General features: G+C 41.9%; 1 protein-coding gene across 1 annotated transcript in view; it reads left to right on the top strand.

Annotated features, from left to right (window-relative positions):
* The window catches only part of LOC129097647 (zinc finger transcription factor Trps1-like), a 59,666-nt gene that overhangs the window by 13,549 nt on the left and 20,005 nt on the right, over positions 1-26,112 (top strand). Inside the window, exon 2 of the mRNA XM_054606555.1 lies at positions 5,413-5,934. Within this exon, the coding sequence (XP_054462530.1) occupies positions 5,922-5,934 (13 nt within the window). The 5' untranslated portion in view covers positions 5,413-5,921. The remainder of the gene's footprint in view (positions 1-5,412; positions 5,935-26,112) is intronic.

Genomic DNA, 26,112 nt, shown 5'->3' with positions numbered 1-26,112 from the left:
TCAAAATCAACAGTCGCGTGTTGATTTATGCAGCTCCGGGTTTCCTGCTACTAACATACATCAAGGAGAGACATTAACAGCGGCCATGCAGGCGGAGTGCGGATGCTGTCCTGACTGCGGTCGACCAGTTTGTCCCCACCAGCAACCAACAGCACTCAACCAATCTGGAAGAACGACAACTTCTGACATGTAGCAGCCACTCTGGCCAGACGACCCAAAAACCATTTTCTTTCCAGTTCACAAGCTGAAAATCATTTATTTGTTCCATTGGCAAACTTTGTGCAGTGTATTTTCGTAAATAAAAAAAAAATTAAAAAATATGACACAGCAATTTTAGAGGCGCGCTTGATCTCATTTTTTTTTTAACATTACAGCAAGAATAGTTTCATTTCCCCATTTTAAGAGTTTCAGATGCCAACTAGTTGAATGCTGAGCGGCTAATATGAGCTGTTTTGATTTTCATAAAAAAGGTTATGTAAATTTACACATTTCTGTGGTGTTTTTAGCGTGGGGGGGCGGGTGGGGTGGAAACACAAGAACCAGTCAGGGAAATCTGAAGCAAAATACCCCCAAAATACTCTTAGTAAAATCTTTATTATATAGTCATAATTTCCAAAACTGGTATTTTAGTTTTTGACGTATTTGCATGAATGACGCCACTGTCATCAGATCTGGTATAACCAACAATTCTCCTAAATTTAGAAGTCTATTTGATTATTTAATAGGCGATAAGAGGAACATATCTTTTACAGGGAAGTGTCAGCAACTTGCACGTGGGTCTGTGTCAGAGTCAAACTTGAAAGCTCTGGGCGTTGCTTTGACAGTAATGAATAGATGAACCACTCCCTCAACTTCCACCCCAGCGGGCTGAAAAGATCTGGTCCGTCAAGGTTTTCTGATTGATGTAATTCACGAGAGTGAAATCGCTGGCATGATTCTGTTATGAGTACAAACCTGATGAAGGATTGCTCAGCTGTACTGTTGTTTGCAGACGAACCCTCACATTAGACGAGCTTTTTTGGGGCTTATTTGCTTTAGAAATCAACATTTATCATTGCAGATGAATTCTCTGATCGGTTAAAACAATGACTTATTTGTTTCGCTGTTCCATTTGAACTGTGAATTTGGGTCATCAGTCAAAAGGCACTCATTAGGAGCTGTGACATATTCTGTATGTAACCGTACACCGCCATCAGAACACCGTTTTGACACGGACATCAGCAGCTCCTCAGCTGCTCATAGTGGGGTCCGTTTTCTGATGCGTCCTCTGCTGGGAGCTGTCATGTTATTATTTTCCATCCAAGGTAAAATGATTGTGTCTGTTTTTCTCTTTCATTATTACACATAGCAGAAAGCTATCAGTATCTGGCTTTAAAGTGGCATCCGTATCATCGTTGGGGTTACAATGAAAACTGTAGTTATCGCTGTGATGACACATTATTTTAGACAAAACTGTACTAAACAAAACTTATTCTCTCTTTTAGCTTGTGATGTATTCCAAGCTCATTTTTGGAATATTTTTGAAGGCTTCTGTTAATTTCATAGTGTATTCAGTGTAACAATGAAGAACTGATGTACCTCCTCTTCCCCTTTTTTGCCTGCTCATTTGTTTCCTATTCATCTTTTTGATGTTAAATCCATGTTGCAGTAGTGATGAGTCAACAACAAAAAAAACAGACCTACTTTAACTTTCCTGTCATTTCGTGAATCCAATGCAAACATAGATGTGCTGTAACAATTTCTACCAATTAAGAACTTTTCAGATGTGCTTTAATTACAATAATTATATGCATATGTACTTTTGATTTTTGATAACCCTCGCTGATTAATATAATTTGAACACAAGCAGAGCAGGCACACCCAAAAGAACAATAACTTTCAGATGCGGCGATGAACTAGTGTGATCACGTTCTCTTCAGATGGAGCTTTGCTGTACAGTTTATTTTATTAGTTAGTTTTTTTTTTTTTTAAAAAGCTGCTTGTCTGTTTGTAATATTTGCCTTCCTGTCTGGCTTAAATATTTCTTAGTCTTTCTAACACCACACTTTAAAATACAAAAAGTCAAAACATATGAATAAACCTTTAATTTTCATTTGTAGCTTTTGATAAATAACAGTGTGGTTTCCTGTCTGTCCAATGAGTAATTGATGGAATGTTAATCCAAACTACATGACATCTAAAAAACAAACCAAGCCGCTTAGGAAAAAAAACCAACTTCTATCTGTCTTGTCTGTCTGGCTGTTTTTTTTCTATTGATAAAAGATAAACGTTTGTATGGACACAACAACAATGACTCAAATAATCCGTTTCAGATGGAACAGTTGAGTTGAGTATAAAACAATGTTTTCCCTGTGCTCTAATTGGTGGAACATGGAGCTCCACTCTGTCTACGTAACATCTAAAAATGCAGAGAGACACATAAAGGGGGAAGAAAATCCCTGAAAGACGAGGAAGGAACAAGCGTAATTAGTTTGACCGCCGTGTCATTCGAAACGGTATTAGCAGTAACAAATCAGAAAACGATCAAAGATGAGAACAAAGATGAATTAAAGGGCTTGGTTTCATGGTTAAAAAAAAAAATGAAATGCCTGCGTGTGTGTGTGTGTGTGTGTGTGTGTGTGTGTGTGTGTGTGTGTGTGTGTGTGAGCGAGGGAGGGCTAGTGAGTGGGTATTTGTGTGTAATCATGTACGTCGGGCCGTCATGAATGGTGTGTTTGAGACAGAGCGGAGTGTGGAGTTCCTTCGGGCTGGACCAAATTGGAAACAGAAAAACAAACATTCCCTAGGAACACCCCCCACCCCCACCCGCTCGCCATCAGCCCCCTCCTCTGCCGGCTAGTGGCGCAGTCCAACCTGTCTGGGACAATGTAACGGTCTATAGCCGGACCGGACCACACACACAGACACGTTCGTGGAGGGGGTCGGAGCGCGGGAGGAGGAGGAGGCGGCGGAGTCTCAGCCGCAGTGACAGTTGGAAAAACAGACAGAAGAGGCATATAAAAAAATGACAGAGGGCTCAGTGATGGGGTTGATGGGAAAGACAGCGTGATGTTAGTCAGAGAGATGTGGAAATAAGAGTTATAACGGTGAAGGAAACACAGAGAAGGGGAATGAAAAAAACCCCCGAGATAAGTCATTGTGGTGAAACAAAGGAGCATAAGGAGAATAAAACAGAGGGGCAAGGAAAGAGTGATTTAAATAAATGAGTAAGCAGCAGCTCGCCTGAGTCACAGCTCCACAGGGAAAATATTTAGAGTCACACTCACTCTTTGAGGAAAAAGAAAACTTCTCCCTCCTTTTTTTCTCTTTTCCCCATGTTGTGAGCACCGCTAATGAGATTGACTTTTTTCTTTCTGTCGTTCTTGTAGAAAGCGTTCTTACTTTCTTTCAGCTGAGACGGCTAACGCGATTATGTGGTCAATCACGTAATAACCGGAAGCTCACGTGTGTGTTACGTCCAATCAGAGTGATATCACAGTTTGGATTTCACACCCTTGAGAAAACATCGGTGAATAAGTATGAACATTTGTATGCGTGTTTGCGTTCAGTCATAGTGTGTTTAGCAGTGAAAACATCAGATGTTCTCATCGAGGACACTTAACAGGGTCACATCGGGTCTTATAATTTTATCCCAGACGTCTACCGACCATATTTATATCCTCAACAGCACTGTTTTGACTTACTGTTTTAAGAGGGGAGGGACTCTTAAAATGACTCATAATTTCAGTAATGACTCACAATGTGCTTTACTTTTCACGCCAGCAACCCTTTTTTCTTTTTCTTTTCTTTTCAAACAGCAGATATCCCATTTCAAATAATGACACGTTCCAGTTCTCAAGTCGCTGGTGTGTTCATTTTCTATCTATAGTCTAAAGCAAAGTTAGACCTGGATGAGGATGTGGTCAGGACCACACTGAACCAGGTAAACCACTCAACAGGTATCCTGGAATAGTCAATATGACAGCCCTTCCTTTGCTTGTGCTGTCTTTCTTGTTTACTTTACATCCAAACTTATTGGGTAGTAGTGCTGACTTCTTTTGGAAGCATTAAATAGTTCTGTCATGTCTAGAGGAAGAAGGTTTGATACAGAATAACAAAGGAGATAAAACAATAGCTTTATTAGCGACCAAGAAACATGTTCCAAATATAGATTCTGCTCTGAAGAGCGTGTGTGTGTGTGTGGCTAAAAGACAAGTCTTTGACCCACACACACACACCTACATTAGCACATACACACACTAGTCTGACTGACCCGAGGAAACGGCTTTGTATAAATACAGACTCAGATTTAGATTTGCGGTGAGAGGGAGAAAGAAGCGAGATGGATGGAAAGAAGAAGAAGGGGTGGCAGAGAGTGAGTGAAAGAGAGAGAGAGAGAGAGAGAGAGAGAGGAGTGGTACAGGCGGAGAGGGTGGGGTGATTTTTGTGGTTGGGGCAACAAAAGGGGGAACTGAGAACTGGAGATTCTGACATTTAACACTAGAATTACCGAATAAAGGAAATACATATGTTAACCGTCGCAGCTTCTGGAGACTTAATATGCAACGATGAACGTCGTTATTACTTCAAAGAAGCTGCTCATTGACGGCTGCTTTGTCCTGACCCATAAAGCGATCGATAGTGAAATAGAGTGAATAATAATTGGAGAAAGAGAGAAAGAGAGAAGTTGTGTGTGTGCCGGTGCCGCTGATTGCTGTAATTGTTTTTCTAATTTGGATTAATTCCATTGGGTATTATCAGTGGCTTTTGTGTCGCACTGTAACTGAACACAATATTTAATGTATTTGTGAGCTGCTTGAATATGGTATTAGCAACGTGTTTGTTTTATAGATAATTGCCATAAGGCTCCCTCCCTCTCACACGCATACACAAGCAAGTGTTTGCTATTTATTGAACTCCCTTGAGTTTGGCCTTGCTCACTTTATATGCTTTTTGATAAGTGGGATGGCTCACAGCTTTCAAACACATTCCTTTTGTTAATTGCAGATTTTTAGAGAAAAAAAAAAAAAAACCTTTTAAAATAGCAGGTTTCTTTTGGAGAAAAGCTGTTTGACACCTTCCCTTGGCAATGGTTCACATATTTTTGACGTTTTACAATACATAATCTGCGGCTCGGCTATATCCCGGGGGCCTTAAAAACAATCTTCACATGTGGAAGGCTTTGTCAGCTGTCAACTATGGTGATAAAACAAAATTGGTACAATTAGAGAGTTTGACTGGCTGGGGTCTCAGCAGGGCACTAAATATTTTTGCCGTATCGTGCACCTTTGATCAGTCAGTCAATTTGGATGTCTGGACAAAATTGCTTCCCGTACATGTCGAATAGACAAAATGTCTGGCTCATGCATGTTACAGTAAATGTGGCATAGTGTGCACTTTTCTAATGTTATTTGTCTTTCTGTCATTTTCCAGGTTGTTAAGGTGATGGTTGACTCTGACAGCCGTGACTGAGGACCTAAACCAGAACCCACAAAATAAATAAAAAAAGACCGGACAGCATTAAAGGGCCTCCTGCATGATACGTCCTACCCGGATCTACAACACACTTGATCAAACTCAAAGCTGTGTTGCCCAGCTGGTAAGAATAAAAGGAGCAGCAGCCCTGGACCAAAGGTCGCTAATGCTGCGTGGAGTTTAAGACTTTCTTAAACAAAAAGTCAAAGAGGCTGAACAGTTTTAGCTCTGATGTTCACGGACCTGTGTGGAGTTACGTGGACCTGATAAAGAAATGGAGGGATATTAGTTTGGGCCTGACGCCTGGTTTTCTGCTTCCCATTATCGCGTGGAGTACGGAGGGCCGGTAGCCCAACTGCTGGCTGCAGCTGGACGGAGCGGCACGGCGCAGCGCGGAGGTCCAATCAGACCGCTACAACAGAGCTGATGCCAAGGCCAGGAGTCAGCCATGATGTTTTTATAACCTGATGATCAGCAGAGGTAGGAAATAAAGCTCTTTATTCAGTCATCATTTGTGCATGAATCCCTCAATATGATAGTTAATCACTAGGATTATATGACATAAATCATTTGGCAAAATGAATCTCTTTTAATACCTTTACTATATATGCACTACAAAGACATGTATAATTTATTATCATATGTTTAAATGATACGTTTGCATGATTCAGTATCATTTAGTAATTCGAGGAGGGATTCAATCCCTTTTATTGCATTTTTTTTTGATATTTCAACCCTTCTCATTGATATATTTTATCAGGGGGTTCATATTTACTGTTATATTATTTATAATATTATAAATTGTTCAATCTGAGTAATTATTGTTTATTTATAGATCTCCGTTTAACACAAGCATCTTTATTTATTTTGGCATTGTTAAATTATGTTTTTAAAGAATACATTTCAACCTAACAAGGCTACACTGCAACAGTTTTATTCATTATCTGAGACAATATGTGTGTGTTTGTAGTGTGTGTGTGTGTGTGTGTGTGTGTGTGTGTGTGTGTGTCCGTGCTAAAGAGCAGGATTCTAAACAAAAAAACCCAAAAGAACAAAAAACCCAAAGAACAGCATGCATCATTTGTTTAGATGGAAGATAAAAGTTTGAATCTGCATCTCCTCCTCTCAGAGCTGGAGCGGCTTTTGGGACTCAGTAGATTATCGTTATTGCCTTTAGCGAGAATGGGGTGGGGGGGGTAGTTTACCGAGACCCAACGACTGCTGATAAAATGGCGTTTATGCAGAGCAACGACGCTGCGAGCAGTTTTTCTGAAAAGCTGCTCTTAGTCATCGCTGTAGGAGGAAGTGACTGCGTGTTCGCTGCTTTACTTGTGAGGGTGGAAAACCGTGTGTGTGATTATTATCCACAAAGAGCTGAAATATGGCTTTGACATTATCGAGCAATAGACTTTTACAGTTACCTTACTCCTCCATCGTGCCCACTCACGGCTCAGTAAACCTCATTAGGAACACAGCTCATTAGTTCCTTACACTCTGTAAAGTTTATTGGTTGCACCTTGGTCAGCTGTTCGATCGGCCCGGCCAGATCACATGTAAAATATGTCGTTTTTACCAGCTGTGTCTTGTTAAGTTAACCTCCCTGACATAACGGTGTTGATTTTGACTTGCAAATACTGTAAACTTTTACTGCAGGGGTAGTAAAGTTGATACATATCAGAAGAGTAAAGAGGAGTACTAGATTAGTTACAGTGAACATGCATTACTGGGTGATGAAGTGGATGTTTTAATTAAATCCAAATATTATTATTTTAACTTTGACTACAAATCCATTTGTTCACCGCTGATGAATGAATTGAACAGGCCAGTGTTTCCGTTCAACGCACACACACACCCCCCCCCCCACACACACACACACACACACACACACAGACACAGGTTGTTGTACCACAGGAAATGCAAATGCAGACAGTTGAGGTTGTTGTATGGGTGTCGCATAAAGCAGCAGATCTCTGTGGTGAGGGGTACATTATAGCCATAGCTACGTGGATATTCTATTGTTTCTTATGAAATATTGCATAGATTTTATTGAGTTGTGCTGTATGTGGACACATCTGTTGGAGTGTGTGTACATGTAAGTAAGCACCTCTGTTTGTTAGTAATGTGTTGCATGATGTTCTTCTACCACACCATATATTGCTGGAACAGGACTATCAGAAAGTTTTAAATGTACACACACACACACACACACAGACATACAGATGCACACACACACACACACACACACACACACACACACACACACACACACACACACACACACACACACTGCGACTGCTTAGATTTTTTCCCCTCCGTCATCAGTTGTACCAAGTGCACACACGCCTATACAACTGCTGTGTTATTTCTTCCACACCTGTGTCACCACACACACTGAAGCGCTCTCCGTCTGTTTCCTCTCTCTTTTTCACACACACTCATGCTCGCTTTTTTTTTTTTTTTTTTTTTTTTCTCTGTCTCAACAGTTGTCATTGTGAGCTTTTTTTATGCTGTCAAAATATTGTAAAAATGTCCACAGTGAAGTTTCTGTATTATCCACAATAACTGGGATATTGTTTCTGGAGAGAGATGGTTTTTGTATGGAGTGTATGGAGTTTTACAAAACTCCATACACTCTAACTGTATGGGTGGCAGATGACTTAAAGGAGGATTTCTCCAATTCTCCTCAAATAAAGCTAACTGTGAGGCTAAAAACCATTAGGGCTAAGTAGGAAAAATCTCTGAGTGTAATTTTGGTGAACTAACCCTTTAAGAGAGGTTCGTCGGCATAGTTTGTGTTTAGGCTCATGTGTGCGTGATGGTATCAGTTTGTGCTTTTTTTAAAAAACTACCTTTATTTCTGTATTTAATCAGAGTTTTGGGTGTTTTTTTATGGATGTCTGTTATTTTAAAGTCTCTTTGCATAGTGCAAGTCTGAGAATATGGTACTGGGTACGTACATATGAGGCCTTTTAAGCACATGTGTGTATGCATGTTTGTGTGTGTGTGTTTGTGTATGTTTTTCATTATGTGGTGTGGTGGCTTTGCTCGGTGATGCTGTTCGGCGGGCTGGATTCCTTTGAGCTGCCTGATGCTTTTAGCTGTGGTCTGTGTTTGTGTGCGTCCCCCAATGTGTCTATGCACGCGTATGTTTGCATGCCTTCAACCGTGTGTCCACACATGTGCATACGTACACGCATGTGTTGGGTGTTGTGGTATCGTAGTCTTTGATGTGCTAGTAAGAGTCTGATTTGGCAGATTTTTTCAGAGTTTTAGAAAGCTGAGGAATGTTGAGTAGAGACAATTCAGTCAGGCCCACAAGCAAGTTTGACTCGCATGCTACACACAAACACACACACACACACACACACACACACACACACACACACACACACACACACACACACACACACACACACACACACACACACACACACACACACACGTTACTAAAACATTCAAGAGTGTATATCTGTGATGTAATGCTCCGAAAATGAGTTGTGCTCCTCTGAGGCAGTGAATCCCCATGCGTTTTTTTTTTTTTTTTTTTATTCTTTTATATCAGTAGATCTCTTTCTCCTTTTTTTTCTCACTGTCATCCTCTCACTGTCTGTCGCCCCAGATCGTCCTCACACACATGAATTCCAAAAGTCACAGTAGAACCTAGTTCAGGAGAAAATGTGTCATTGTTCGTACTTAAGCTACCTGTTGACCTCTTTGAGCAAAAATGGGTCAACAGGTCGTTCATTGTGTGTCTGATTATGTCATCTTCTCACAGCTCTGCAGCAAGACGCGCCGCTATTAGTTCTTCTCACACACACACACACACACACACACACACACACACACACACACACACACACACACACACACACACACACACACACAGAGGTTTTATTCTGTATGTGCGTGTGTGTGACATCAACAAATACCCATTCATCATTCTGTACAGAGGGCATTAAACCTCTGCCCCTCACACGCACGCACACAGCATGTTTTCCCGCTTTGTCCCCCAAATCCCAAACAACAATTAGTTCTAATTAATTCCAATTAGGGCTTATTAATTATGCCGACAAAGATTAATAAAGGAGGTGTCGCCAGCTGCCACCGCAATTAATGACTTAATTTGTTGGTTTGTTAATGATCGACTTGTTTAAAGGTCAGAGAATCAATCAAAAATCAAAGTGACAGGTGTGTGTGTGTGTGTGTGTGTGTGTGTGTGTGTGTGTGTCAAACTAAGGCAGCATGCTGGTTTGTTTTCCAATTACCGACCACCACCATTTAACTTTTTACTCAATGTTGAGGAGTTTCAAACCAAAGTAGTCACATTTGCCCGGCCAGACTCATGACAAATTCATATTGAATGCCTTTACCTGGGCCCACGTATAAGCATGTCTACTCTGAGCCACCTCCATGGGACGAATGTGTCCCAAAGCTAGCCCCAGTCCTGCTAACTGGAGCTCATTCTCAGCCCAGTTCGCCCTTATTAAACCATATAGTCGACACAACTTGTCTAGCTTGATAGCTGATGTTAGCCTCCAGCTGGCTCAAAGCATAGCCTGATTCAGTTATGGCACCACACTAATGCAGGAAAAAGGCATGTACCATACAATTCACTTTTCAAATATTTAGTGAATAGAGAATAGAAAAAGAATTGCTTTAAAAAAGTAGTAAAAAACATCTGATTTAAAAACAGAACAGTCACTGTGTCTTTATTGAGAAGTTTCTCCGACAAATGTTGACAGCTTACTCGTACCAAACAGTGGTAAATGCTAAATCAGATATTAATTCTGAACACTGCGTACCCTTTGAGCCTGCTATCATGGCAACAGGAAATCGTTTTATTGAGAGTTTTTGCCTAAACGCCTCTGAAATTCGCTCTCTCCTCCTATCCACCTGTTAATGCAGTTTGCCTCTAAGGACAACTCTGTGAAAACTGACTGGCATTTGCTGGCCGCTTAATTTTCCACTGCTGACTCGAGGTTGCTTTTTTACTGTGCCGTTTTACTGAGGGGAAAAAAAAAAAAAATCCAATAATCAGATAAAGAACAGTAACTAAGCAAAAGCAGGGGTAATAGACCCGGCCTAGTTTCCAAAGCTTTTACCAATTTATCTTCGTCTCTGTCTGTTTCTGAGTTTGTAGCATAGTTGGGGTTGAAATCCATTAATCAGATTAGGTTTGCAACTGACCACATAGCTAAAAGGAGACAAGAGACAACCAGTGGGTCAGTACTTCAGTGTTGTTGTACCACAGAAATACTTTATACTCCAAGCCTGTTCCCTGTCTGTTTCTGAGGCAGAGGATTCTTTTATATGACTAAAGTCTATAGACGTACGCGTGCACGTCTGAGCATGTGGTTCTAAATGAGAATCCAACCCAGTTAAGTAATCCTGAAAACCTGCAAGGCGTTGTAACACATTAGCACTCAAACCCTTGCTTTAACAAAAGCCTTTTCCCACTGGGAATATAAGTCTGTGTGCATGTTTGTGTGTGCTTCCCAAGCCATTAGACCTGCGAGTGCGTCACTACTTGCTCCCACAATAACCTGTGCATACTATCTACCAATAAATTGGATGTTTGCTTGTGTGTGAGGCTACCTTTTTGTGTGCATGCAGCTTGTGTTGGACTGCTCAGCTATGGGTGTGTGTGTGTGTTTTGTTCAGTTTGGCTACAGTAGTGTCAGTGTGCTGTAGCCAAGTGAACAAGTGTTAACAAGCTCTGTGCAGACTGTATTTATTTAATCCATATGCTGGTGAACTATACAGCTGTGTGCTACTTCTGGTATGTCTGGAAGGAAAACTCACTCTGCAGTCGCAGCCTTGTCTGAGAGGTACGGAGATTTTGTCCAAGTCAGCTCGAATGTCACTGCTTATTTCGACAAAAACTGTGATTTTATTTTTTTCTTCCTTTTGTGGCTTAAAGGTGCTATGTGTACAATTTTGCCAGAACTTATTTTTAAAAAATGTACCGACATTATCTACAGAATGTGAAGAAGTAACAGGCTTGATGTTATGTCTCTTATGTCCATGCATTGTTTTGCAGAGATAGCTACTGAAATGAGCATGCTAACCGACGAGCCCCGGCCCTTCCTGTCTTGTAAAACCACTTGTTACTCACGAGGCATTAGTGAGTCACTGTGATGTCCAGTCTTGGCTCAGTCCAACATGATAGGCCTAAGAAGTATCGCTGCCCAAAGGGTTATGGTCAGAAAGGATCCGTCTTTTGTAAATATGATGTCACATTCTCCTTGTATTCGGAGCTGTTCGGCGGGTTGCCCTTCATGGGGGAAGAGAAGACTGATACCGGTTACGAACCACTCTTAATGTAACACTGATGCCTCTAAAGATCCGACTTCCCTGCAGTTGGTGCTCCGGGCCGGAGGTGCAGAGCTTGGGGCCGGGCAACAGTGGCTCCTCCTCCGGCCTGGAGCAGAGCTTTGCCTCCCTGCTCCGCCCGGTCCCTCGCTGGGAGCCAACACCGACACCACGCTGCTGGAGGCCCAAGCCATACTGCTGGGCTGGCTGGAGGGAAAGGGAGGGAGGCAGGGAGAACCAGAACCAGGAGGGCATGAGGCAGACTGTTTGACCCGTGAAAGAGTAGGGAAAACCACCCTCACCCTCGCCTTGTGCTCCTTGGCTGATCTCAGAGTTTAAGCAGTTTGGTTTAATTTAGAATATTCTTGCCCTGCAGTTAGTGAGTAGTTAGCTTTTTTAAAATAAATGACGACTGTAAATTTAAATTGTATTGACCCAGTAGAAGAGGTGAAAGGCACTTTCTAAAGGAGCACTTTGTTCTACCATGTATTAGTCAGGGATGACATGCCTTTACCGGCAGTACTTACGGATGTTATCTGTATCACCATAGCAACACCATTCACTTGTATATCCTGACATCACAAGACATGGAGCTTGGCCAGGATCAGCCAGCTGCCAATTACACATGCACATTGGCTTTTATGGATTACTTCACATTTTCTAACATGTTGTCAGAATCTGTGTAGGTTTGTGTGAGCCAGAGTCCACCGCTGAGGAAATGCAACAGAGACAGTCAGAGCCTCAGGATGCTGCTGATAGCGCTAAGCCAGATCGGCAGCACCAGCTCAGCTACCCGTGACAATGAAGACAGAGCTGCTGGGAGCTGGGAGCTGACAGGCTAGTGGCTAGCGGTGGTGCTGCCGTTAGCAGCCAACGCACCAAGCTACAACAGCCAGGACGCCTGGCAGCATCAGCGCTACCTGCCAGAACAATACAAACAGAGTAGCCGGGGGCTTGACAGATAGTTCCAAATGGTAGTTTTTTTTATTTTTTTCAGATCCAGGTGCCCACCAAAGCCAAATGCAAGCGAGGGAGCCACCACGCTGCAGCGAGTTTCACAGCAGAGCGCTCCGTGTGTTGAACCGTGTTGCCAACGCCGGTGTAGAGGGAATGCTGGTGGGCGGAACAATGCGGGCACAAAATTGTCATCAAAGATGAGCAGCAGGATATAAGCATTGCCAACAGGGACAAGAGAGATGTTGACTGATGTGGTGAACAATGTGAGGTTAGGCTACTCCCTGTGTAAGAAATACCTTAGCTTCTCACAACAGACAGTTTGACTTGTCATAGGTGATACAGCATGTCTTACCATTTAAAAAAAAAAAAAAAAAAAAAAAAAAAAAAAAAAAGGTTAATGATGTACTTGAATATCTTTCTACACTTTGCTTTGGCTTGATGCTTTGGAACAGTTTAATGTAACTTTTTCGTGCAGAGGTAAGAATAGTTAACTGTGCTTATGCTTTGCCATCGTCCATATAGTTAGATGCAAATGAAAGAAATGGTGTTTTTTTTTAATAGGTGAAAAACAAAATGTATGCAGTATTTCGTGTATTATATGTAGATCCTTTCCTCTTCTTAGGAGAGGAAGCTTAGCTCTCAGTGGGATGATGACTCAGTGTTGCTCTCCTTCTCTGCACCATGTCTTTCAGAAGTCACTTATTGGGTCTTAATGAATCACTGCTGAGTAAGTCAACCCAGAAAAATCGGACGTTCGACTCCAGCTGCTTTGAGTCCCCTCGGATAAGTTTGACTGCAATAACAAACACTGTTGAATTTGACTCCTGAATCCTCTCAGAGCCAATTGTCAGTAATGGAACATGAGACGTTCCATATTGTTGAGAATATTGGCAGACCTGCTGTGTCTTTGCTTACAATAAAGGAAAAGGGACATTGGGAGACTGTCCGAGGAATAGTTTCGAATACCTACCCAGATGATAAAGCTGTGAATGAAAGACTGGATAAGAATGTTGTTTTTAAACATTTTTGCTGTTAATTACTTCCAAAGAGTTGGCCGTATTCCATATTGATAGAGTTGCTCAGAAAGACAGCACTGAAGTGAACTGAGAGCAAGCAAAAGGGAGTGAGAGATACAAGACTGAATGTATCAGCCTCAGGTTCATGGTATGATGAGCTCAAGGCAGACTTAATAAGGAGGTGTTTCTGCTTTGTTTAGTTAAGATCTGCTTAAGTTTGGCATGTGATTCTGCTCCAGAAGGGCTGCTGTTACAGCTGTCATGTAGTCCAATTTGAATTAACGCTCCTTTATACTGGATTCAAACCCTTAATGTAGCAGCACTATTTGCCATGTAAAGATATAGTGCAGTTGCCACTAAAGCATATCACCCACCCTCCGGTTCCCCCCTCTTGTTTTAGCTCTTAGCGACGTTAGCGTTGTTAGCTGCGGGCTGCCGGCTCAGCCGACGCCATGTTGAGAGCCGTGCAGAGGCAATGGATGTGCTCTGAATTCCATATAGAGAACCTTGTGTTTGTGGCGTGGATGTTTGTCAATTATTTATTGTTATTTTATTTTGCCATTTCCTCACTGTGATTTAATTCAGGCAAATGTAACTTCTGGGGGGGCTGATGATGATGGCTGTCAACAGTATAACAACAGCGTAGTTGCTCATGTCTGATTTCCAATCACCTCTGCCAGTTGTTTATCTTGCTGATTGAAGTAAAACTCTCTCATTAGCTATAGCGAGATGCTAACAGTACGATAGTCAACATAGTTTCTACTTCATTAACTTTCATACTTTAAGCTTCAACATCGCCAACCACTGCAGATCCCTGATTTAGGATACATTTTCCATCTCCTGTAAGACTCACATCTTGGGCACATATATTTCGCTTTGGCCGTCTACAGAAGGTGTTGATAGACGAGCCATTTTACTTATATTCATAGGGTTATTTTTAATAGCACCATTGTGTGATGCCAAACAAGTAAAATATTAGCAGTTCTATTAGCCAGGATAACTGGTTGTGGTCCTGAAGAGTTCCAGCTTTTCACAGACATCTGCCCCAGCTGCTTAATGGAGCAGATTTACTACCGTTGGAATATTAAGTTGAATACCTACTTTTAGACTGGGGAAAATAACTAACCCCCTCTAATGGATAAGTGCCCTAGAATGCTTAATGCTGAGCCTCTGCGTGTTTGATCACGTGTGTGTGTGTGTGTGTGTGTGTGTGTGTGTGTGTGTGTGTGTGTGTGTGTGTGTGTGTGTGTGTGTGTGTGTGTGTGTGTGTGTGTGTGTGTGTGTGTGTGTGTGTGTGTGTGTGTGGTAATCTCCATGGCAGGTTCCTTGCCATTAGTGCACCACTGAACAAGGCAGCAATTCATTCAGCAGGTTTAACTGTCTGGTGTGTGTGTGTGTGTGTGTGTGTGTGTGTGTGGCAGGTTTCTAAGTGCAGAGTGTGTTGTTTTTAGAGAATTGTTTCCGTGCGCCTGTCTGCACCATATGGCCCAATGTGGAAAAAAGGCCCCTTTAGGGGTCTGTGTGTGTATGGGAATATGTATGCATGCATGCATGCATGTGTGTGTGTGTGTGTGTGTGTGTCAGAGAGAAAAAGAGAGAATATATCCATTTGTGTGTATGGATGTGTGTGTACAGCGGTCTGGTCTGCCCAGAGTGAAGCTGTAAAAACAAAAAACGTCTTGAGAAAAGGAAGGGAAAAAAAGAGACGACATAGCAGGAGTGATGTCAAAAAACACACCATTTTCTCGATCTGATACGACTGTGTGCGCACACACACACACACACACACACACACACACACACACACACACACACACACACACACACACACACACACACACACACACAAAGTCGTTGTTCTGTAGTTGTTTCTTTTTATCTTATTTTATATATATATAGTTTTTCTCCTTCGTTTTGTCCTTTCTTTTCAATCGTCTTGTGATTTTCATTGGGGTGTCTAAATCTGTTTTACTCCAATGATCGCTTTCTTTTTTTTACTCAAATAATTATAATAATTGTTTTTGCGCTATTCTCCCGTCATTGGTATTGTTCTCAAATTGGTGAATATACGATCACTTCAATTTTATCCCCAGTAATCACTTTCTTTTCTCTTGTTTTTCATTCGTCTGTTATGTTTTTCGCCTGTCGTTTATTTTGTCTAATTGGCGTAAACCTCAGGGCTGTGGTAATGACTTCTGAGGTTAACGAGCTTCTGCTAACAATCACTCACTCACTTGCACGTACGCACACACACATGCACACAATCCTGCAAGAATGTACACACTTGCATGCACTCTCAAGTAAGGATGTATATGCAGCGTACACAGTAAACAAACACATTCATGCAAGGATTTATGCAGACATGCACATACACACACTTTTACACACACTTTTGAGTCTACCATATCTGCAACTATTGACATTATTTGCAAGAAACCTGTCCCGTTTGATTCATGAAGTTAGCTTACATCCTCACTTTGGGTGTTGGTGCTGAAATGAATAGCAAATTGCAAGAAAAAAACCCAACCAATTAGACTAAGGTGTGACATTTCAATAAATAATGTGTGCTGGCCTTTTCTGTAACATGTAAAGAACATCTACACCTTTATTCTAAAATAAATCTCAGCAACACAATCAGTGAAAAAAGGATGAATGTAGCTGTGTAAAGGAAATATGAGTTTCTGTTAATTTCCAGGGGAGGCTAGAGAGCCTGATTCAGTTTTGCATACAGGATCAATTTTGATGACATCGGCAACTATTGCACAAAGTTCTCTTCACAACTGCAGTGACAGGGCAGTTGTAATTGCTACAGATCTTCTTTGCTCCTCTGACTGTCTGGGTCATGGGTATTGTAGTATTTAGAGCCATCCACCATGCCAAACTCATAGGGGTTTTCTCAGAGACTTCTGTGTTTGTAGGCAGAGGGAATTTAAAGCCATTGTGGAAATAAATTTAAAAAGGGAATTCAGACTGGGGAAAGTAGCAGCTCTGTCTAAAACGTTTATGTGATCGCCCAAGTTTAGTGCTACTTCCAGGATCATCAACCGTCATGTGATTTTTTTTTTTTTTTTATTTTTTTTTTTGGAGCAGTCCTAGATATGTTGCAAAATCTGACCGTTTTCTTTATGTACATGATGCAATAATAACTGTAACAGGGGAAACAACCTCCCCAGCAATCATAAGGAAGTTTGATGAGATAATAGCAGTGCTTTTGAATACACTGTTTCTCTCACTTGAAATACTTTTAAAAATGGCAGCCTCTGTGAGTATTGCTAACTTAAAAGGTTACACCGCCTGCATGTCAGCATGAAGCCCCGGAGTAACACAGGTGTCTGGTCAGTCTTTTCAAACTTCCCCTACATTCAGCCACAGATTAATTAATCATTTTGGATGTATAGCTTTGAGATGCTTAATTCCATTAGGCTATATCGATGGCTGGAGTCTGACTTGAGTCCTGATGACTGCAGTCTCCTGCGAGTTCTCCTGGTGTGAACTCTGCTTTAATCTCTCTCTCTCTCTCTCTTGCTCTCTCTGGTATCTTGATATGGTCTGTGTTCTGCCGTGACTTTTAAACATTTACATTTCTTCTTTCAAGTGCTGTTTATATATGGCTCTTATCTGCTATCTAACACACACACACACACACACACACACACACACACACACACACACACACACACACACACACACACACACACACACACACACACACACACACAGGCACATTCAGACAGGGACGGACGGTGAATCAAACCTTGGGTCGTCCTGACAGCAACACTGTTGCTATGTCCATAATAGGACAGGAGGAGAGGGAGAGAGGAAGGACGTAAGAGAAAAGAAAGTGCCACATGGACAGAAGGAGGGGGAGGCAGATAATTTGCCACCAGAGTGTTGTGTGGTGAGGTGAGGCGTGGAACTTTGGTGACTTTAGCTCACAGGCTGATTCTCAATTGATCCCCTGAAGTGAAATTACCTTCTTAGATCGCAGCCTCCGCCACAGAACAGCACCCCCGGGAGTTGCTCAAGGACACTTTAGCAGGGGGGAGATATTCTTACAGTCACAGGGGAGATGACTTGGCCTTCTGGTTGAAGGATGCTTTAGTCTGTAGTCGCTCTGCCACCCTCTCCTGCTACCCTTGGCTTGTGTGCTTGAAAGCTGCCCTATCTTGATCAAGTCTTGACAAATTTCCAGTGTTGGAAAAAAAAAACACCTCTGGGACCAGTGGCTCGAGACTCCTCTTCACTCTGTAGGACAGGAAAGAAAAAAGGTACTAGAGTTCTACACTATGCATACAGGGGTGGTTATAATAGTGGTCATTTTTAAAGAAAGAAAAATCCAAATATTCCTGCTTCAGTTTCACAAATGTGATTATTTTTCTTCATTGGTCTGTTTTGGACTGTTGTTTAGAGGAAAACAAGACACTTGAAGACGCCATTTTTTTTTAAATTAGAAAACTGTGATGAGTTCTCTGACATTAAGTAGACCAAACAATTAATCTTTTATCAGCAGATTAATCAATAATGAAAATAATTGTTAGTTGCACGGAACAACAGTAGTTTTACTTATTTCGGTCACAAATAAAAGTGTGTGCTGACCAGATGGTGTCACAAGATAAAAAAAAAAGTCAGTATACCACTGAAGTTATTTCATTTTATCTTGAGGGTGGCTTGAATGAGTATAGAAAAATTTCAAGGCAATCCATCAAACAGTTGTTGAGACATCACACTCAGATGTTAAGTTGATGGTTGTGCTCGAAGAAAAGTTAAAGGAATCAAGTTATTTGGACTGATCCTCTTGGGACCATGAATGTCTGTACAGCATTTCATGGCTATCCATCCAATAGTTTTTGAGTCTGGACCAAAGTGATGGATTGACCCTAGAGCCATATCACTTATAAATAACATAGTTTTGTGTTGCAAAAACACAAAGCTATGTATATGTGTTATTTTCCTAACCAGAACTGCACCAGGTTTTGGTGTCAGCCTTGACAAGACTTGGATTAATCCCTTCCGGCTCCAGCACAGCACAGCACAGCACAGCCGAGCCTGACCTCTGACCTTCCTTTTTATTCTACCGTAAGAAGGCCAATTCTATCGCAGAGATCAGTGGAGAATAACCGCAGACAAGACTGCTTTTCATTTGATCACCTACTGACATGTTGCCAGATGGCTAGAAATCGACGATATATTTGTTGTTAACTCTGTTTGACAGCGCTTATCCGTTTTCTTTTATTGGGGCTGGTTGAATTTATTGCTTCAGGGAGATGGGTTGGCAGGATGATGGAGTAAGGACGGCTCATGGAAGGGGAGGGAGTCTGAAAGAAAGCCTTGTTACGGTGAAAATTGTGGCGAGGGAGCAGAGAGGAGTGACGCATCGAGAGACTCCTTTTACACGTAGCATTACAATGCATTTTGGGTGTTGGGATCGCCATGGGCTAGTTCTTCACCACGTGAAGTTACAGCTGTAAACGGACCCAAAACACATTGAACACAGACTGTTATCCGATCGGCCAAACCACCTCCGGAGGTGGTCAGGGACGTATTGTGACCACACTGAACACATGTTCGATTGCATTTATAATCCGCATACAGCATGTGCACGTGATAAAATGTTGTTACTAGAAAATATCAAAATAATAACAAAGCCCCCGTGCAGAGTTAGTTCTAACTTCTAACCTAGAACTTACACATTGTTTGCAGTAGTTACTCTCTCTCAAACACAGACAAAGAGCGACCCTCAGTCCTTGTCTCAGTCCGTGTCACTCAGTCCTCAGTCAGTTTTCGGCAGTGCTGATTGGCTCTCATGAGGGTTCGGATGGGTATTAAAAATCCCTGACCCAGACGTATGAAGTCGTCGGAAATCCGTAATAGCTCACTCGACCCATTGGGTTGTTTGTGCTGGAGAGAGTGATGAGATCACTCCGAGGCGGCGTATTAATACCAGGTGTAAATGTAATCAGGTTAAATATGTAGATGCACTCTGGGTACCGGACACATTTTAATACTAAGTGTAAAGGGGGAAACGGAGAGAAGGAGGAAGTGACACATAGGTGGAAAGAATCTCCTCCCTGCTCCTGTCTCACTCTGACTTTCTCTTTCTCGGTGTCCAACACATTTGCACACTACAACGTGCACACACACACACACACACACACACACACCGTAATTGAGCGGTAATTGAACACTTCTTGTCTGCTTATCTGTCCAAAGAGGTTCAAAGTAAAGATTCAAGGATCGTGTGTGTGTGTGTGTGTGTGTGTGTGTGTGTGTGTGTGTGTGTGTGTGTCCGTGTGTGTGCGCCGTCTGATTCTTATCACACTGTTTGACTCAGAGCTGCTTTTAAGGCAATGAATTCACATCTCGTCCTCTTTCTGTCCCCGCCGTCTCTTCCCATTCTAGCTGTCTTTCTCAATGTCTCCAAGTCTCTTCTTGTGTATTAATCTCTCTCTCTCTCTCTCTCTCTCTCTCTCTCTCTCTCTCTCTCTCTCTCTCTCTCTCTCTCTCTCTCTCTCTCTCTCTCTCTCTGTCGCTCTCTATGTCTCTCATCTTGTCTTTTTATAAAAATCGAATACCATTTATTGTCAATTTTCATTACCAGCTATCTTCAAGAGCGCAGCTGCAGCTAAAAAAAAAAATGTGGCTAATAGATGTACAATTTCCTGCTGGACAGAAAGTGAAATAGTACGATATAAATCATGCTCCGTATGAAATATCTCTCTATTTCTTTTCCCCTGTCTGTCTGTCTGTCTGTTAGTCTGCCCATTCGCCCTTCTTTCTCTCCCACAGCTACAGTTCTTTGTATTCTTTGCAGAGATTATGCCGGTGTATATTTTGTATCAAGAAAGAGCAGATTTGCAGGTTTGACAGGTTGAGAGATAACAACTTTGCCAGCAGTGAGAGGAGGAGTTTCTATCCTCCACTGTGTCTTTGTGGCTTAATATTTAACAGTATTTCAAGCTTTTGACAGGTTTGGTTCAAATGGTAGGGGCATTGAATTGATTAGACTTCAAAGGTGAGAGACAAACACCGATGATGAACAATTCTGAATTTGTTAAGGGTTTGTCGATTTGTTATTATTTCATGCGTGGTTAGTTATGTTTGGCTCATGCATCACTTGAGCATAATGGCACCAATCAAAACATTCCATAAAGACATCAGGTAGTGACTGACAGCAAGTGAGATAGCTGAAAGGCAGATAGAGGAGTCATACCTCCTGGCAAATCTCCCCATTGATGCCTATGTATGTGTTTACATTTAATACTACGACATCTATGATTTAGCCCCAGGGCTATGGAGCATTTTCCAACGCACAGAAGACACTTTCAGCTGTCAATTTGCGACAAAAATTGAACTTGGAAGTCAGTCTCGACACCACACCAAAGGAATGCAGTTATGATAATTTCTTCGGTCATTCTTCAGCGGCGTAGATCAGAGAGAGATTAGAGAGAAGAATGAAGAGATGAGAAGAAGATAAAGACAGAGGGAGGGGCCGGCCGTCAAATAAGAGATGAAAAGATTTAGGGTGTAGTAGCTGTTAGATAGGTTTAAGCGCTAAACTCCATGCGTTTGTGCGTGCCCATGCTTGTATTTGTGTATGTGCAGATTTTTTAAGGGTGTACCAGCAGTTAGATGGGTGTGAGAACCAAATATGTCATGCCTTTTCTTCTCGTTACTGATCCACACCTGAATCTCTTGTACGCGTTTGACCTACTTAAGGTGTTCTGATCGAGTTGAGGTGGCATGACTTATCCCCAGCACGCCCTTAAAAGGGGCTGATAAGCTCCGACACAACAGCCGAAGCTACAGTGTGTTAAGAGTTGTCTTCAAAGCGTTGTTTTTTTTTTTTTTTTTTTTTTTTGCTTCTCAAATAAACCCACGTCATTATTTTGAGGCGTGGCGTGCTGATAGCGAATGCATTTTGGATATCAGATAAAAAAAGGCCTACCAAGCGATTGCCCAATCCTCTGAGTGCTATAAGCTCGTCCCCCCCCCCCCCCACCCCCAGATCTTTGAGCTTTTGCAGCTGACAGGCATTGTGTGTGCCGCTATCTTTTTATATTCACAATCCTTGTACTCCATTTGACAGGTTAAGTAAAACGTACAGGAATAATTAAAGAAGGTGCAGATGGTTTGACCTCGTGTTAAGAAAACGGTTAAGGCCTCGCTGTTCTTCTCTTAGAGCTGTATCTGCACGCAGCACCAGTAATCGTACACGATGAAAAGCGCCTGCTGAACGGATTAGACGAGTCGGCCGTAATGCTGTGTCTGCCCTCAGGTCAGAATATGGTAAAAAAAACCTAACCGATGTGTGTGATTTTTCCCCATCAGGTGTTTACAGCGAGCTCTGTTCACATGCCGCTGCCGGCTCTTTTTTTTTTTCCTCTGTTATTATCCAAAGTGCATTGCAGAGGGGATGCCAGCGACCTGCTCCACAATGCACTATTAAGGGTCAATAACATTCCGTCGATATTTCAGTCAGAGGACCCGTGTCAAGACGACGCTCCCTGAATAATCGCCAACTTTATCCCACTTGCAGAAGCCTCTGCTCCGCTGCTGTCCATAAAATCATCACAGGAGATCGATTTCAGTTTATTCATGTTGAGAATGCAGAATTAGATCACATCAGTTCAATGTGCTTTACGGTCGGCTCCCTTTGAGTGTGTGTGAGCGGCTGTGTAGTTTGATGCATAAGCTGCAGTAACACAGTGATCTTTAGGTAAACTTCATACAGTACGTGTGTTTTGCAACTGACATGCCAGATCAAATTGAATGTATAATCTATAGAATACACAATAATTACTATTTTGTTTTATTTTGGATTATGCTTTCAAACCATCATATTTAGAAACTATCAAAAGCCATATGTATGGTGTCAGTCTACTCTCTTTTATTTCATTTGATGTATTGCTTCTCATTGCATTGACAAATGTGAATCAACTACATAAATGAGAAGGCAGTTCTTTATAACTCGCTAGAATAAGTCATATTTCACGTACTGTAATCTGTAAACTAATTATTTCTGCTGCTAGTGGAATTCTATGTGCCCATTAAAGCCACAAAGCATTTGAATTGAAAAAGAAAATAGTTTTTTAACAATTATTGTGGATATTTCTTTGCAATAAAAATGTCATGTCCGACATGCTTTGTGGATGAAATTGAGCAACTACAACAGCAGGATATATATATATGTGTAGTTTAAACGCTTCACGAGGCACATGACCAGCTAGTAACAACTGCTTGCCAAACATTTTTAAACAGTTTGTGGATAGTACTGTGATGTGCGAACACAGAGGAGTAACTTTCCGTGTGAAAATAAACCTTTGCTTTTGTCTCTATTGAACTTTATACAATCCAATGTTCACGTGTTCGCATGCAGCGCCTTTATACTTTTAGAAAATTCTGTTCATTCACAAAAACACCATTACGATTAACCTAAAGTAAAATCTTCAACTGAATCCTTGTGTGTGTGTGCTTGTGAGTGTGTATGTGTGTGTGTGTGTTAAGGAGCTGTTATCTCAGACACCGATGTCGCAACGACCTGCAACTTCCCCTAACACAGGAAAGATGTGTGTGTGTGTGTGTGTGTGTGTGTGTGTGTGTGTGTGTGTGTGTGTGTGTGTGTGTGTGTGTGTGTGTGTGTGTGTGTGTGTGTGTGTGTGTGTGTGTGTGTGTGTGTGTGTGTGTGTGTGTGTGTGACGAGTGAGAAAAGCAATGTCTGGCTGTTTTGTTTTTTTCAGGCAAACCCTTCTCCATCACTGCACCACCGGGCAACAAAAGCAGCTTTAGTTATAGGAAATAACTTTTAGTGCCTCTGAGAGAAAGAAAAGATTTTACTTTTGAATTTCCGGAGGTGTATCACCTTGTGAAAAAACCTGCTGTTGTAAAAAAAAAAAGATGGATAGGCTGAAATTAAAACAAAAGCGTGACACTTTTTTGAAAAGAATTTAAACGCCTTCAGACTTTACCTGACAGTTTAACCCCGTTCTTATAGTCTGTGTCTGCTACGACTCGTAGGAAATTCAAAGTGAAGGCTTCAGGTGTAAAAGCTGTAAAATGAATAAATGGTGATTCTGCCTTTTGGCCGTCTATGATCCACGAGTATCATTCCATTGTACGGATTATTGTGCGGTAAATTCAGTTATTGCTGTCATTTTTCAAGTTTATTTCATCCCAGGACAAAAATGATTATTGTTTCCGTCTGTCCTGTTGAAACTGGTCATGCTTGTTTTAACACAGAATTGTCTTCTGCAGTAATTATCTTGGAGCTAGTTGTCTACAGTGCCTCTGTCGTCCCTCTGGGCAGGCCAAAAGTCTCATAACTGTGTGTGTGTGTGTGTGTGTGTGTGTGTGTGTGTGTGTGTGTGTGTGTGTGTGTGTGTGTGTGTGTGTGTGTGTGTGTGTGTGTGTGTGTGTGTGTGTGTTGTTGGTTGTTATGCAGGATAGAGGAAATGAAAGCTCAGACTGAGCCCCGAAGCTTTCTAAACTGTCTCAGTGTCCTTCACATGCATGTGTTTGTGTGTTGCTGTGTGTGTCCGAGGCCGGGCACATCTGCTCCCATGTACACGTTTGGTGTGAAAACACGATCAAGTGATGAAAATGAGGAAAGAGTACACTCAAGTTGGGTCTCTGTAATACTCAAGTACCCACGCACACACACAGACACAACACACACACACACACACTCACACACACACAGACAAATGCATGCAGTATGCATTTGAAGTGATTGAATCTCAGCTTTTATTGTGAAATGTTGGGCAGTGCTGCCACCTCCTTCCTCTTTTTGTTCTTGTCTGTCTGTGTGTGTGTGTGTGTGTGTGTGTGTGTGTGTGTGTGTTATTTAACTATTGTCTAAGTATGAGAACACATACAGAGGGAGAGCCACTTCACAGGGCTCCATATTAACGCCTGCCTGGGGCATGCAAACTCTTGTGTTCAGGCAAGTGGATTGCCTCGTGCAGTTATCCGGTCGGGCAAGTAAAAAAAGAAATGTGATTAATGGTTTGCATCAAATTGCTACAAACAATAAATCTATGTTGAAATTAGCAGGAGGAGAGCTAATGAATGGCTGCTAGCTGTTAGCAGCCGGTGGGCTAACGCTTAAGAAGCGTTCAAATATTGAGATTTTTTTTTACCGTTCATGAATTTCTATGAATTTTATTTATTTTTTTAGAAAGCCTATATTTTCTGAAGAAGTAAAACATTGATTGATTCTCCTAAAGCTTAATGTCATTTTCTGCACAGGATATTTCTTTATATTGCACATAGGTGATTGCTGCTATATTAATGTATTGGCCATTAACTAACAAAAGGAACACATTAGTTTATTCTTCAGTCTGCTTACATTTCTACGACCCATTTTGAGTGTGTGTGTGCGTGTGTGTGTGTGTGTGTGTGTGTGTGTGTGTGTGTGCGTGTGTCTGTGTCTGTGTGTGTGTGTGTGTGTGTGTGTGTGTGTGCGTGCGTGCTCGCCATTTCCTGGTTGTCCCCCAGCAACCCCCGAGCTCTGATCACAGGAAGTTGAGAGGAAGTTGTCGGGTCCCCACCACACACACACACAGGCTCATCTACCTCCTCCCACGCTAGTAGGAGAAATGGTGGTGGAGAGTGAAGAGGAGCAAGAGAGGGAGGGGCCAGTATTCAGGTGTGATAGGCTGTTTGTTTGTTTTTTCCATGTGCTGCTCTCTTTCCTCATCTGGTGTGAAAAGTCTGTCTGTTTCTACGACGCCATGTCGTAGAAACAGACGCCATGTCTACGACGCCATGTCTCTCTCATCTTTTCTTTTGTGCTCAGTCGTTTTTTCTGTAAGGCCTCTGCCCCTCCTCAACAAACGGGCCGTTCTCACACACACACACACATGGACTCGTTGTAAACGGGTATATAGGACCTGTTGTTGCAACCCCCGGAGTCACCCGCTGACCTAGGGAGATTTAAAAGGTGCTCAGCAGCGCTTCAGGGGAAAGTTGAAAAAGGCGTAACTTTATGCAAATGTGTCTTCACGCTTCATTTTAATACCCTTAGAATCAGAGGCACATCAGGTTGTTTACTTTTGGGGGTCACTTCCAGGGCAGATAGTGAACCGCCTTTCCATTCTTGCCAGCTCCGGCACCGTTGTTGCGTTAATACAGTTTCAACAAGGTATACCTCAAGTCAGCTGTTCTGTACTCAGCGAAAACAAAGTGTACAACAAGAAATGAACATCAGCATGATCAGACCACACCTGTCCAGTTGGAGCAGAGTGTGTAAATGATGTTTTCAGACAACACACACATACAGAGCTACAACTTAATGAGCGACCCACTACTTGGTATCAGTATGTGCTTAGTGAGAAGTGTCTTTACATTCTTGTAACCTAGTTATCGTCTTCTCTCT

The sequence above is a fragment of the Anoplopoma fimbria genome, chromosome 10 (genome assembly GCF_027596085.1).
Source record: "Anoplopoma fimbria isolate UVic2021 breed Golden Eagle Sablefish chromosome 10, Afim_UVic_2022, whole genome shotgun sequence".
Classification (NCBI taxonomy): domain Eukaryota; kingdom Metazoa; phylum Chordata; class Actinopteri; order Perciformes; family Anoplopomatidae; genus Anoplopoma; species Anoplopoma fimbria.
This window is presented reverse-complemented; position numbering and strand designations above follow the sequence as displayed.